The 13,073-nt window shown below is 38.9% G+C and overlaps 1 protein-coding gene across 6 annotated transcripts in view; it reads right to left on the bottom strand.

Moving 5' to 3' along the window:
• The window catches only part of TBC1D1 (TBC1 domain family member 1), a 296,435-nt gene that overhangs the window by 39,876 nt on the left and 243,486 nt on the right, over nt 1-13,073 (bottom strand). For all 6 annotated transcript variants that reach the window (XM_027836200.1, XM_027836195.1, XM_027836197.1 and 3 more), the window contains one exon: nt 1,272-1,516. In XM_027836200.1, coding sequence (XP_027692001.1) covers nt 1,272-1,516 — 245 coding nt within the window. The remainder of the gene's footprint in view (nt 1-1,271; nt 1,517-13,073) is intronic.

The following is a 13,073-nucleotide window of genomic DNA, read 5'->3' as shown; positions in this document are numbered from 1 at the left end:
GGTTTTAGCACACTGCAAGCTCGAGTCAGTAGTGTGATGTGGCAGCCAAAATGCCCACTGTGACCTGAGGGGTACAGCAGTGAGAGTCTCACTGTGCTTTGCCCTTGTTTGAATTCATCAGGAGTGTTACACTCAGGTCTAGCCATCATGACTTAAGGACGCTGAAGAGCTGAACAATGTCCAAAGGAGGTCAACTGGGATGGTGAGGGTCTGGAGCCTATGTCATATGAGACTCAGTGACAGAACTGGGCACATGCAGCCTGGAGAAGACTCAAAGGGAACATGACAGGTATCTTCAAGAATTTGAAGGACAGTCATATGGAGCAGGGACCAACCTTGTTCTTTTCAGAGCTAGCGGAAAGATTGAGGAGCAATAGATAGAAATTGTAGAGGTCAGTTTTAGGCCCAATGTCAAGAAAAACTTCCTAACAACTAGAGCGGGTCAAAAGCGGAAAAGACCCCCTAGAGGGGTGGGAGCTTCCCCCTCCTTGGAGGTCTTCAAGCAGAGGCTGAATGACTGACCACTCATTGGGTATGGTACACGGGCAACTGCTTTCATAAATGGGTTTGCTGAGGTCTCTTCAATTCTGTGATTCTGACTGTACATCAAATATAGTTATCCTTTTTCTCTGAACTCCTACGATACTTGGTGTCTCTCTCTTTCATGTGTCTCTTGTAACAGTACTCCCTGTACTGATATTTATCTAGGTGGTTAGTTAGCATAATGTACGGAGAGCTGGACTCAGAGTCAGGAAGAGCTGAGATCGAATCTTGCCTCACAGAAGTATTAACTGTGACCCTGGCCAAGCCACCCAGCTTCTCTCAAGCCTCAGTTTCCTCATCTGTAAAATAGGGATAAAAATAATAATAATAATAATACCCAATTCAGAGGGTTGTTGTGAGGATCAAATGAGATAATGTATGTTAAGTGCCTCGCAAACCTTAAAGTGCTATATTAATGCTAGCCATTATTAATATTCTTATTATCTAAATATCCTATCACCCCATATAGAGAGTTAATATCTTGAAAAGTAGGGACAATGCCATATGTTGTTATCTCTCTCTATATGCTCATGTAATAGGGGAGATTCAACTAATATTTATCAAATATGACGAAAGTTCATTATTAATAACAATGTTTTTAATTAATGCTTTTTAAAATTAATAGCACTTTCCACATTACATCCCCAAAAAGCAGGCAGCAAATGCAGATAAGCAGGCATTTGGACAGCTTCCCTTTATAAGATAGGTAAAAGAGACATATAAAATACCTGTAAAATAATCATGTCTGGTCGGTACTGTTTCCGGAGTCCCATGTCGAACATTAAAAATTTCAACATTTTAAATGCATCCTCTTCACTCATATGAAGAAGCAAAACACCTGCCACAAAGCTCAGACCCTGGCAATATCCAACTTCTTGGTCTAGGAGTGAATAGGCCTTCAGAATATTATAGAGTGACAGCTGTCCGGCTCCCAGCTGCGCCGAAAAGTATGGATGTGTTGGGAACGTACGTCCTGTAGAAACAAACTCTATCAGTCATGACTCACAGAACCCAGAAATTTACTATCTTACCAAGTTAGGAAAATAGAAGCTTTTGGAACTTTTGTCATCTTTTAACACCATTTGTGCTTAAGAAACAAGGCAAACATCTGTGTATCCTGTTGGTACTGAGGCACATGTTTTCTTTTGTTTTAACCAAATAAAAATCAGTTGTTTTCACTACTTGTTGTGTTTTTAAATTTGTTACTCAGGTTAAAATAATTAAAACTATCTCTGGCAGGTTATCTCAACCTAAATCTAAAACAAAGACCTTCCTTTCCCTCCATGGTAACCACTCCTTCCTTTAGGCATTAATCTTTATAACAATCTTTAACCCAAACAAAGTTAACTTTATTAGCTTCACCTAGAAGGCTAACACAGAGATCTAATCAGTTTTTTTTACCAGAATGGATCCATATTTTGGACTCTGCTTTCAAGTTCCCACAACAACTACAACAAAAAGTGCTACTTTTTCCTCCACAAAAGGGTTCTGAAATGCCTTGAACAGCAGCAGGTATTTTCTTCTAAACAAAACACACACAGTTTTGAAAGAACGAAAAAATGTCCAGATACCCTGATTATTTTTCAGCCAATGCCAGTATTCAAATGAAGATTAAATATTTCTTTTGTCTCAAAGTCTTTTGTAGTGGCCTGCTTGTTAAATGACCCCACCCTTTCCCTCTAGGAATGTGGCTCTAAGGCTCATGAGTATCTGTTTCCAGATACCATAAGAGGGCTTGTTCTAGAAAACAGATGCTGAGAGCCAACTTCACTGGTAGTGCTTAATCCAGGGAAACAAGTTTGAATTAGAGATTTGATTTCCTGCTTCCTAGATTCGTAGAGGCTGGGGGGCAAGTCTATTCTAGGCCAACTTTCGTCTCTGGACGGCTGACATGAACAGTTTACTTCTGTTACTTACAAGGATGAAAGGAATTACAACTGGTTTAAGATAACATTTAACCAACCCAGACTGATTTATTTATATTTAAATTAACATGATTACAGTTGTCTCTAAACCAGTTTCCATGCCTCAGGTCCAACTCATCTCAGTCCTCTTCTTTTAGAGACTCTTTCTAATTAGCCAAGTCTCATCAGTGGATAACTCTCCTCCCCATCCCACCACCATCCTCTTCCCCTAAGGAATCTAGTCTGCTCAGGTCCCTGCCTCAGTTCTTTCCCACTATCCAAAGAGACTCAGTCGAACCAGGGATTCCTGCTTTCCTGGGAATACAAAGGTAGGACGTGACAATCCCAAAGGACCCACCAAATACACATTTCATACAACAAGATAATCAGGAAAAGGATCTCAGATATTGAAGGAGAAGATTCACCCAGTTCACAAGATCTTTGAGTCTCAAGGCAGCAGAATCCCACAGAATTCCCAAGAGTGTCTACAAGTTCTTGTCTTAGTTTAGACAAGTAGCTACATCAGACACTAGAGGCATCTCTCCTCAGAGTTAACCATTCTGTAGCAGATAATGAGAGCACAGCCTATCCATGTTGACTAATAAATTATTCTTATTCTGTTATATCCTTGAGCGCATTTGCTTTTTCAGTCTACCCAAGTTTTTATTAGCTGGATCCACTAAGTATGATCGGATGGCAGGCATGGCTTTCACTGAGTACAAATAACAATAACCATTACAGTTAGCATTTATATAGCACTTTAAGGTGAACAAAGCCCTTTACAACATGTCATCTCATTTGAACTTCAAGGACATCCCTGGGTGGAAGGTGCTATTATCATTTCCATTTTACAGGTAAGGTAACTGCGAATGAGAGAAATTAGGTGAGTTGGCCAGGGTCATACAGCTAGTAAGTGTCCAAACAGCACTTGAACTCAGGTTTGAGTCTCTATGTAACACTCAATCCCACCGTGCCAGCTAGCTGTCCCTATATGTGGCTTACCTGCTCTGTCAGGCTTCTATGTCCCCAAGCTTAAGGACCTTTCCCTAATGTCATTCTTTTCATCACTTATACCCTGTCCCCCAACTGGTCTACAAACCAGCTGCGCCATTTTCTAAAATGTCATTTTGCACATGTCTTCTTTTTGGAAACTTTCTTGCTTGAAAACCATCACTGGCTTTCCTCTGCCTACAGAGAATCTTCCTTCTCATTTGGCTCTTAGACAAACTGGATTATTCACTGTCCCCCTACCATGAACATTTCACAGTATTACAACTTACTCTGTACTGTTCCCTTAGCTTGGAATGCTGTTGTTGCTTACCCAAGGCCTGCTCTTCCTTCAAGGCCTGATTCAATTTCTAAATCCATCTCCAAAGCTGTCTCCAATTACCTTGTCTCCCTGACGATCCCTCCCTGCCTCCTCTGAACCACAGCTGAATTTAATGCCTATAATAGGCCACTAATTATCAACAAAGAGTTGATATACACTCCTTGGCATTACTCTCATTTATGTGTTTGTTTTTATTTTATCTTTTTCTTAATGTTCATGGCTGGTGTCCAACTAGACCAGAAGCTCCTTATGGGCAGGCATTACTATACTTCTGTATCTTTAGTACCTAGTTCACTGCCCTTCAAGTAGTCACTCAAACATTTGTTAATAATGATGACAATGACAACTTTCATTTCCATTAAGGGCACTGTCCAATTTCCAAGCAGTCTAAAATGACTCTGACACCTCTTTCGCTTGTTTGGAGTGTGCTGAGGCAAAGATCGTAAGACAGTAGGCACAATGTTTGGAAATACTCAGGACGGATCTGCTACCAGTTCAACAGAAGACTTGGGAATAAATCATAAGGAAATGTGACATCTGGAAACATCAACACACACAATAAACCTTCCCTCTCTAACTGTAATTGTGACAAATGAGTGTGAATAAGGGGAAAATATAACTTATGGAATCAGGACTGGACCTGGACTTATGACTTGAATGGTACAGGGAAATGCAAGCTGGCACCTTTTCTGCTAATGATGGAATATTAAAAAATGATTTTAATGAAATGACCCATCTTGGGTACACACAGCCAATAACAAAACACTGAAAAGCTCCTCCTCCTGATAGATGTGGTTGGCGATACCTCAGTACAGAATGCTGCATATGGTTTCAGACACAGCTGCTGTTTCAATTGCTTTAATAACTTTTCATGGTTGTTAGAAAGTAAGATTCGAGGGGCAGCTAGGTGGTGCGGTGGATAGAATACTGGCCCTGAAGTCAGGAGGATCTGAGTTCAAATCCGGCCTCAGACCAAATACCTGACACTAGCTGTGTGACCCTGGGCAAGTCACTTAACCCCAATTGCCAAAAAAAAAAAGAAAAAAAAAAGAAAGTAAGATTCTAGGTAGGGGAGGATAGATGATGGGAAATGACCATGGTATTAAAAAATATACATTTTCAAGGATACATTAGATTTAGGCTGAAAGTGTTGCTCAGTATAATCCGTAGAAAACTTGCTTTAATGAACAGATAAAGATGGTCTACAATTAGCAGTCCACAGTGTTCATGTAAATTGGGCACATGGGATCATAGGTCCAGAGCCAAAAGGCACTGCATAGGCCATTTAGTCTAACTCCTCCAACTTAGAGAAGATAATCAGAGGCCCAGCTAGGTGGCACAGCAGACAGCGCACCGGGCTTGGAGGAAGAAGACCTGAGTTCAAATCTGGCCTCAGACACTCATGAGCTGTGTGACCCAGGACAAGTCACTTAACCTCTGCCTTAGTTAACTATAAAATAAGGAAAATAATAGCACCTCACCTCCTTCCCCCCAGGTTGTTGTGAGGATCAAATAAGATATCTGTAAAGCACTTAGTACAGTGCCTGGAATATATAATAGGTGTTTAATTAATGCTTGTTTTTTACTTAAAAGCTATTCAATAAGCATTTTTTAAAGCACTTAATATGTAGAAGGCATTGTTAAGTGACTTGCCCAAGGTTACACAGGGAGTAAGTGGTTGAGATGGGATATGAATTCCGATTCTTTGATTCTGGAGCGATTGAGTGCCCTCTGTCACTCCACCACATGTACTGGAGATAGTTTGAGAAGATTTTGTCAACGTAAGTGTAATACTGTAAATATTCCCTGTAATACCATAAATGTGTAATACTGTAAATATTTGTGATATATAGTTAATATTTATGTTATCACAATCCTTTAATATACAATTCAAGTGTCACCTTCCCAAGAATCCTTCCCTGATCCCCAAGGTCTAAGAATTCCTGTTGTACTTTCTTTTTCTCCTTTCTAACACACTCATGGTGCCATACTATGTATAATTATCTGCTTGTATTTTATCCCCATATTAGACTATAAGCTCCACTAGACAAGGACTGCATCTTATTTAAATTGTTTATCTTCTACAGCATAAGGCTCTACATACAGCGGTGTGAATGAATTACAGAATTTTAGACACACAAAAAAGTAATCTAACTCATTAACATTACAGATGAAGAATATGTTCCAGAAAGTTTAACTTTCCCAAAGTAAATCAATAACAAAAACACAACCAAAACTCAAACAGTTTGGGTCTCAACCCAATGTGCTTTCTATTAGAAGTAATGTAGAAAAACATATTATCCCAGAATCTATTCTGATTATTACAAATCCCAAATTAATAGAATCAAAATAATGAGACTAATTTTAAAAGAATATTCCTAATACTCTATTCATTTTAACTTTTTAACTATTACAACTAAAAAACAAAAAAGTTGGGAAAAGTGTTGTAATATTTTACAGATGTTACCATGGATCCAACAGTAAACACATTTAAGCTTTTATTACTTAACTAAAATGAAAACTTCCCCTTTTCAATTCTATTTTTAAAAAATATCAAATTTTCTTTTCAACATCAAGCCCCAGGCAGTTTGCATCTACTCAAAGCCAAGTTTTCAGAGAATGGTTTCACCTATGCCTATTGAGATATTTTCTTTTTCTGTCAACTTCCAATGCTAAATCAGTCAGCAGATAAGGAATGGAGGCTCTCTGAAGCAGTTCATTTCCTGAGCCAGAATTCTCTTTTCACTTCTAATGTGAAAGAGAGTTTAAGCAGCTCCACCATTTCAGTATCAGCACGTGAAAGTGTTAGCTGAGCCTGAGGAATCCTTAACATAAAGAGGTAGTCACGCATACATGCATACATATATACATACTTCATTCAAAATATTTTAATTTATTCATACTTTAAAAACAAAATCTTTTGCTTAAAACCCAAGTCTTAACAATGCAAGTGCAACCTAAATTATGGATTTCCTAATTGCTCTACTTACTTAGACCATAAATGTGAGCTTACATTGAGATAATATACACTTATCAAAAAAAAAAACAGAAACAAAAAAACCACCTTCTGGGTGGCACAAAGACAAAAATGATCTGTTTTGTAGCATCACATAGCTTTTGTATTTTATTTTAGGGGTGAAAGAAAATGCAACTATTTCTGTATTCAATCTCAAACTCCACATAGAGATCAAAAATCAGGTTTCAAATGAACTTTTAAAACTCACTAAAAATTTTAATCCCACCCACTCAATTTCACTTGACTTGGGATTTCCAGTTTTGTAAAACAATTGAGGGCTCGTGTGGTTTCCACTAAGAAAAAAAAAATTTAATTTGGTTTCATTGAAACGTCTATCAACCTCCAACTTTCAGGGATCTAAATAAAGCTGAAACTAGCCAACTTTTATCTGGTTCAGAACTTCAAATAACTTTTACAACATAAGCTAAATAATCAGCCTGTACCCAAATGTTCTTGTATAATAAACCCAACAAACCAAACTCCTGGCTTCCTGGATAGTCCATGGGAGGCTCCTAAGGGCACAGCTTGCCCTCAAAGCTCCCCAGTTGGTTGTGTCCACTTTCCAATACAGCCATAAAAAGAAGGTGGATCAGCTTGGTTTCTGCTTGAATCCAAAGAGCCCCGATGTACAGTCAATTCCTGGTGAATAAAGGAAGGGCCCCAGTGCTCCTCTTTGCACTAAATTTGAAAGGGCTTTTCTGATTTATTTCAGAAGTACAATCACTTTGCTAGTTATGTTATTAGAAAAATGTTAGAATCTGTTTATATTTCTAATGAATTGAAAAGATGAGGGCAGACAGATGGCAGAAGTGTGCTGGATAGCTGGGAGGACCCTGAAAATTCGTTTTTTAATCACTGAGGATAATCCATATTAAATGGAAGAGCTGACTGTGTCCAATTATCAACACAATCTATTAAGTAATTTTACATAACAGGAAATTAATTCTTTAAATGGAAATAAAAGGCATTTTACAAAAACTAATATATGACTGGTTGGGTAAATAAATGTACTCCATCATCAAGTTGTGCCTTATCACTATGCTGCAGTGACCCTAGTTCTTCCAAGTATGGAACAAGCCAAATGCAAGCTCTAATAGGTCCTGCCGATCTAGAAAAGCTGTGAGGATGGGTTCAGTAAGAGACTATGTCTTTTGTCCAAGGACCAACTAAGTTTGAGGAGTGCTTATTGCTAGGAAGTGAACTTTTTTTTTTAACCACACAAACTCCTAAAGGCAGGACTGTGGTTGGCACGCCCAGAGTGAGTATCATTTAAGTCGGCTAAAATGAGTCTGGTCATATAGTGGGAGCACAGATGGGGATTGGAATCTGATTTTGTTGGTATAGGAAACTCCATCAACCTACACGAGTTGGCACAGTGTTTAGAGAAGTTGCCTACAACTTACAGTCTTTAGACAGTTGTCTAGAGCCTTGAGAGGTGATGTGACTGCCCAGGGTCACACAGGCCAGTGTGTATCAGAGGCTGCCCTTGAAGTTGCTCCTCCTGGCTTTAAGACCAGTTCTTGATCCACTGTACCACACTATCTCATGGGAGTATCATGAGTGTGTAAAAACAGAATTCTTGGCCTTTTTACACCTTGTTAGTAACTCATAGCATACTGATTTTGGTTTTCTTTCTGCTATTTTTGCTCAGATTTCATGAAAAGTTTCTTCAGTGGTGCTCTCAACTCAATGGGAAAGGCTGTTTAAGGTACATATTTCTGTAAACATGCCTTTCTTTCTAAGGGCACATGCTATAGGAAAGGCACACTTGCTCTCCAAGAAGAATTCTTAAAGACCAGATTGGGGGTGGGGCGTGGGCAGGGAAGGGAGAATTTCTGACACCCTAGAAGGAAAACTTGTTGAAACTTGCAAAACTGCAACTAACTGTTCAGCAGGCTTGCCTGCACCTTTAAAGTATGTTCTCCTTCACTGTAATATATATATATATATATATGTACACACACACACACACACACACATATCATGGAAATGTCTCTTATTTTATCTTATTTCTTAATCACACAGTTCTGCCTTCAGATAGAAAATGAGGCTGGGTGAGATGACTAAGTTACACTCTGAACTGGTTGCAAAGTACTCTGGAAATGAAACTTGGTATGATAATTATTATTACACACAGAAAACCCCAATGCTATTCTTTTTAAAAAGAGACATGTGGTGATTTTTCTGCCTCATCCAGAGGGGTAAGAGTTTGTCAGAATGGAGAAACAGTAAGAAAGACAGGCAGGAAGATTATTAAGACATATTGCTAGAAGCCTGAGACCCGAGTGGCTTTTTACTGAGTGGCTCCAAGCCTCCTTCCCCCAAATCTAAGTTATACTGGGTAAGGTTGATATCATCTGGAAGCTGATTAAGAGAGAAGCTCCTTCTCATTTTCTATTTTTGAGGTAAGGCTTGCACCACCTCTGGAGTCTCCACAGCCTCCCCTCCCTCCTTTAAAAATATTTATAGCATGCTTCTGCTTCAATCTTGGAACAGGCCCAACACATATTCCTTCTTAACCACCCCCACCCCCATATTCATTTACTGTGCTTCAACTGCTTTTGCTACCGCTGAAATGAGAAGTATTTTGCCCCTTGAAATGTGTGCAATTTACAAGACTGTACAACCCAGAATATCTTTAAAATATACCTGCCCCTTCAAAAGGACCCCCAGAACAGGGGGTTGGATTGGATGACCCCTAACACTCCTAGCTCTAAATCTATGATACTTGGATGACAAATTCCTCTCGTGCAAGAATAATCTTAGGTACTAATGTTCACAGTAAGTAGTGGCCTGTTTAGATAGAAATATATCCATAAGGTCATAGATTTAGAGTTGAAAGGGACCTTAGAGGCCATCTAATAGTGGTAGTGATGGTAGTAGTAGTAACAAATAACATTTATATAGCACTTCTTAGTAGTAGTAGTAGTAATAGTAGTAGTAGTAACAACTAACATTTATATAGCACTTCTTAGTAGTAGTAGTAGTAGTAGTAACAACTAACATTTATATAGTACTTCCTAGTAGTAGTAGTAGTAGTAGTAGTAGTAGTAGTAGTAGTGGTAGTAACAACTAACATTTATATAGTACTTCCTAGTAGTAGTAGTAGCAGTAGTAGTGGTAGTAACAACTAACATTTATATAGTACTTCCCAGTAGTAGTAGTAGTAGTAGTAGTAGTAATAGTAGTAATAGTAGTAGTAGTAGTAGTGGTAGTGGTAGTAACAACTAACAATTATATAGCACTTCCTAAGTGCCAGGCACTATTGATAAGCACTTTATAATTATTATCTCATTTGATCCTCATAACAACCTTGAGAGGTAGGTATTATTATTATCCCCATTTCACAAATGAGGAAACTGAAGCAAAAAGAGGTCACACAAATGAGGGGCCCAGGGTCACACAGCTAGTAAGTATGTCTGAGGTCAGATCTGAACTCAGATCTTCCTTATTCCAGGCCTGGTACTCTATCCATTGATCCAGTTAGCTGCCCTCATTTTATAGGTGAGAAACAGAGGCCCAATAGTTTAAGGGACGTTCTCAGGACCACATGGTATAAGTTACAAAGGCAAGATTTGAACCCAGCCACATGACTCTAAAGCAGGTCCACTGTACTACACTGGTTCCCTAGTAGAGGACCAAACATTAGCTATCAAGTGCCTTTTGTTTGTCCAACTGACAAAATGGCCCTGAGGCTTCTAAATCTTGGGGGGGGGGTTCCTTAATCTTTTTCTTTGTATCATAGACTCCTCCTCAGAATAACAGTTCAAATGCATAAAATGCATGGGATTACAGAGGAAACTAATTATATTGAAATATAAGCATCAACATTTTTTTTTAAGTTTGTGGACCCCAGGTTAAGAATCTCTGGCTCCAGGGGGTATGTACTACAAGTTTACTAGCCTATTCATGCACCCCTCCCTTAGGGCTAACTAGCTGTGTGACACTGTGCAAATGACTTAAACATTCTGGGTCTCTTTTTCATCTGGAAAAAACAGAGGGTCATGCCTAAAAAAAATCTCTATCGTCACTTTCCAGCTTCAAAAGTCTTTGATTCCATGATGTTCCTCAATTACTCGGTGTGGTCCTGAGACTGCAAGAAGAAAACGCCACCGTTTATGCATCATTGTGCACAAAGAAATAAGGAGAGAAAAGAGCGTATCAAAAGGCATAGTCATTTTAGGCAAGTTTATTAATAAACTGTGGGAAGATTTCACCCTTTTTACGGAAGAGAAGACTGAGGCCCAGAAGAGAACTGGCCTGTTTAATGTCTTACTGTCACCTATACAGTTACAGCTTCATCCTCTACTTAAAAAATAAAAAATAAATAAAAACACCCCAAAATTTTCAATTGAGTGTTTGGGCAAATCTGTACCTTCTCTGATACCTTATGGTTATTTGCTATTTATGTAATCATTTATTCATTTAATCACAAGCTCTCCAGTTCATCATCTATCTCTCACTTCCTAAGTGGTTCCTAAGGTTCTCCTCTCTGACTTCTCTTTTTACTTTATATTCTTTCCCTTGGTGATTTCATTTGCTCTCTTGAATTCAATCAGCACCTTTTATTCAGATAGTGAACTCTCCCCTAAACACCATGCCCCACATCCTACTACTACTACCACTACCACCACCACCACCACCACCACTACTACTACTACTAGCAATCTCCAACTGGACATTCTCTCAGTACAACAAACTCAGCATGCCTCAATCTGAACTCCTTATCTTCCTCTTTCTCTCGCACTGCCCAAACCTGCCCCTCCCTTCCAACTTCCCCATTTCTGGTGAGGACACCACCATCTTGCAAGTCACCCAGGTTCTTGACCTCAGAGTCATCCCTGATTCTTCCTTATACCCCATCACATGGTGGGTACAAGTAGGCTGCAGTATATTTCTAGTGGTACCTCCATTCAACAAGGGTCATTGAAGGTTCTCACCAAGGAAATGTACGATCAGAAAAGTTGGTGGGTTGACCCCACAGGCAAGGTAAGGGAAAATGGATAGAACAGCCAGAATATTCCACAAATGCCTATGAAGTATAAAAAAGCCTAGAGATGAGGTGCTTAACTTGGGGACCAGGAAACCCCAAGTCGGAAGGGGAAAAATTTATATCTTTATTTTCACTAACCTCAAATTGAAATGTAGCATTTCGATTACGAATACAGCCAATACAAAATGATTCTAAGAAAGGGTCTAAAAGCTTCACCAGCTTGCCAAAGGGGTCCATGACACACAAGAAGTTAACAACTTTTGCCTGGAGCAAAGGTCAATGGAACTTTGTATCCTCCACAAAGAATCTATGAAAGAATATAAATCAGAACAGCACAGGATGAGAAGTCATGGATGGGTTTCAAGCAGCACTGAGGGAGAGAGTACTAACATCCACATCCATGAAACTGAATTTTGAAGTACAGAAAAAGGCTGAAAGAGTAAATTAAAAAATCAAAATGTACATGGGAATATTTCCTAACAATACTATGGTACAGGGGACAGAGTGCTGACCTTGGAATCAGGGAGACCTGAGTTCAACACTTGCCTTAGATGTTTACTAGCTATGTGATCCTCAACAAGGCACTTCACCTGTCTGCCTCAGTTTCCTCATCTATAAAATGGAGATAATAACAACACCTACCTCTGAAGTACTGTGAGAATGAAATGAGTTAAAAAGTGCTTTGCAAACCGTTAAAGTGCCATATAAATGCTCCCTATTATTATTTTCAGTCTTTAAAAAAATCTAAGATTTATTCCTTTGAGACACAATACCAAATTATCATTTGAATTATCATAATGGGACTGCCAAATGATCATTATTTTTTCTCTACAACAGTAGAGACAATGGCACACATTTAAAACAATTCTCTCAGTTGTTTTAGTGTGAACTTTTGAGCATCTCAAACTATGAGTGCACAACTGATCTTTAAAATGGCTAAATCCCAAACTGGACAGATAACCTTATTAAAAAGCAAAACACTGCCTGACGAAGGCTAGGTATTAATTCCTTTTTGTGTTTTTGCCTTTAAGAAAGTTTGATCTCTCATCTGGTCTCACCCCAGAACCCTAGGTTTTCAACAACAAGATGAAATACAAAACAAAGCTGTTTTCTTGGATTATTAAAAATAGCTGCTTCTGTTACTCCAAGTTCACAACACTTGGCTCTTTGTGTTGGGGCCAAATGCGGCAAACCACCAACCAGGAAAGGAGTGAAGAAACCATTTTCTGCCCTTTTAGATTTCAGTCAATTTAACAGCTCCCAGCAGATTCCTTCATTTGGGGAATA

Source organism: Vombatus ursinus, unplaced genomic scaffold, assembly GCF_900497805.2.
Source record: "Vombatus ursinus unplaced genomic scaffold, bare-nosed wombat genome assembly UNPS02014818.1, whole genome shotgun sequence".
In the NCBI taxonomy this organism is placed as follows: Eukaryota; Metazoa; Chordata; class Mammalia; order Diprotodontia; family Vombatidae; genus Vombatus; species Vombatus ursinus.
The sequence above is the reverse complement of the archived record's forward strand: the minus strand, read 5'-3'. Positions and strand labels throughout refer to the sequence as shown.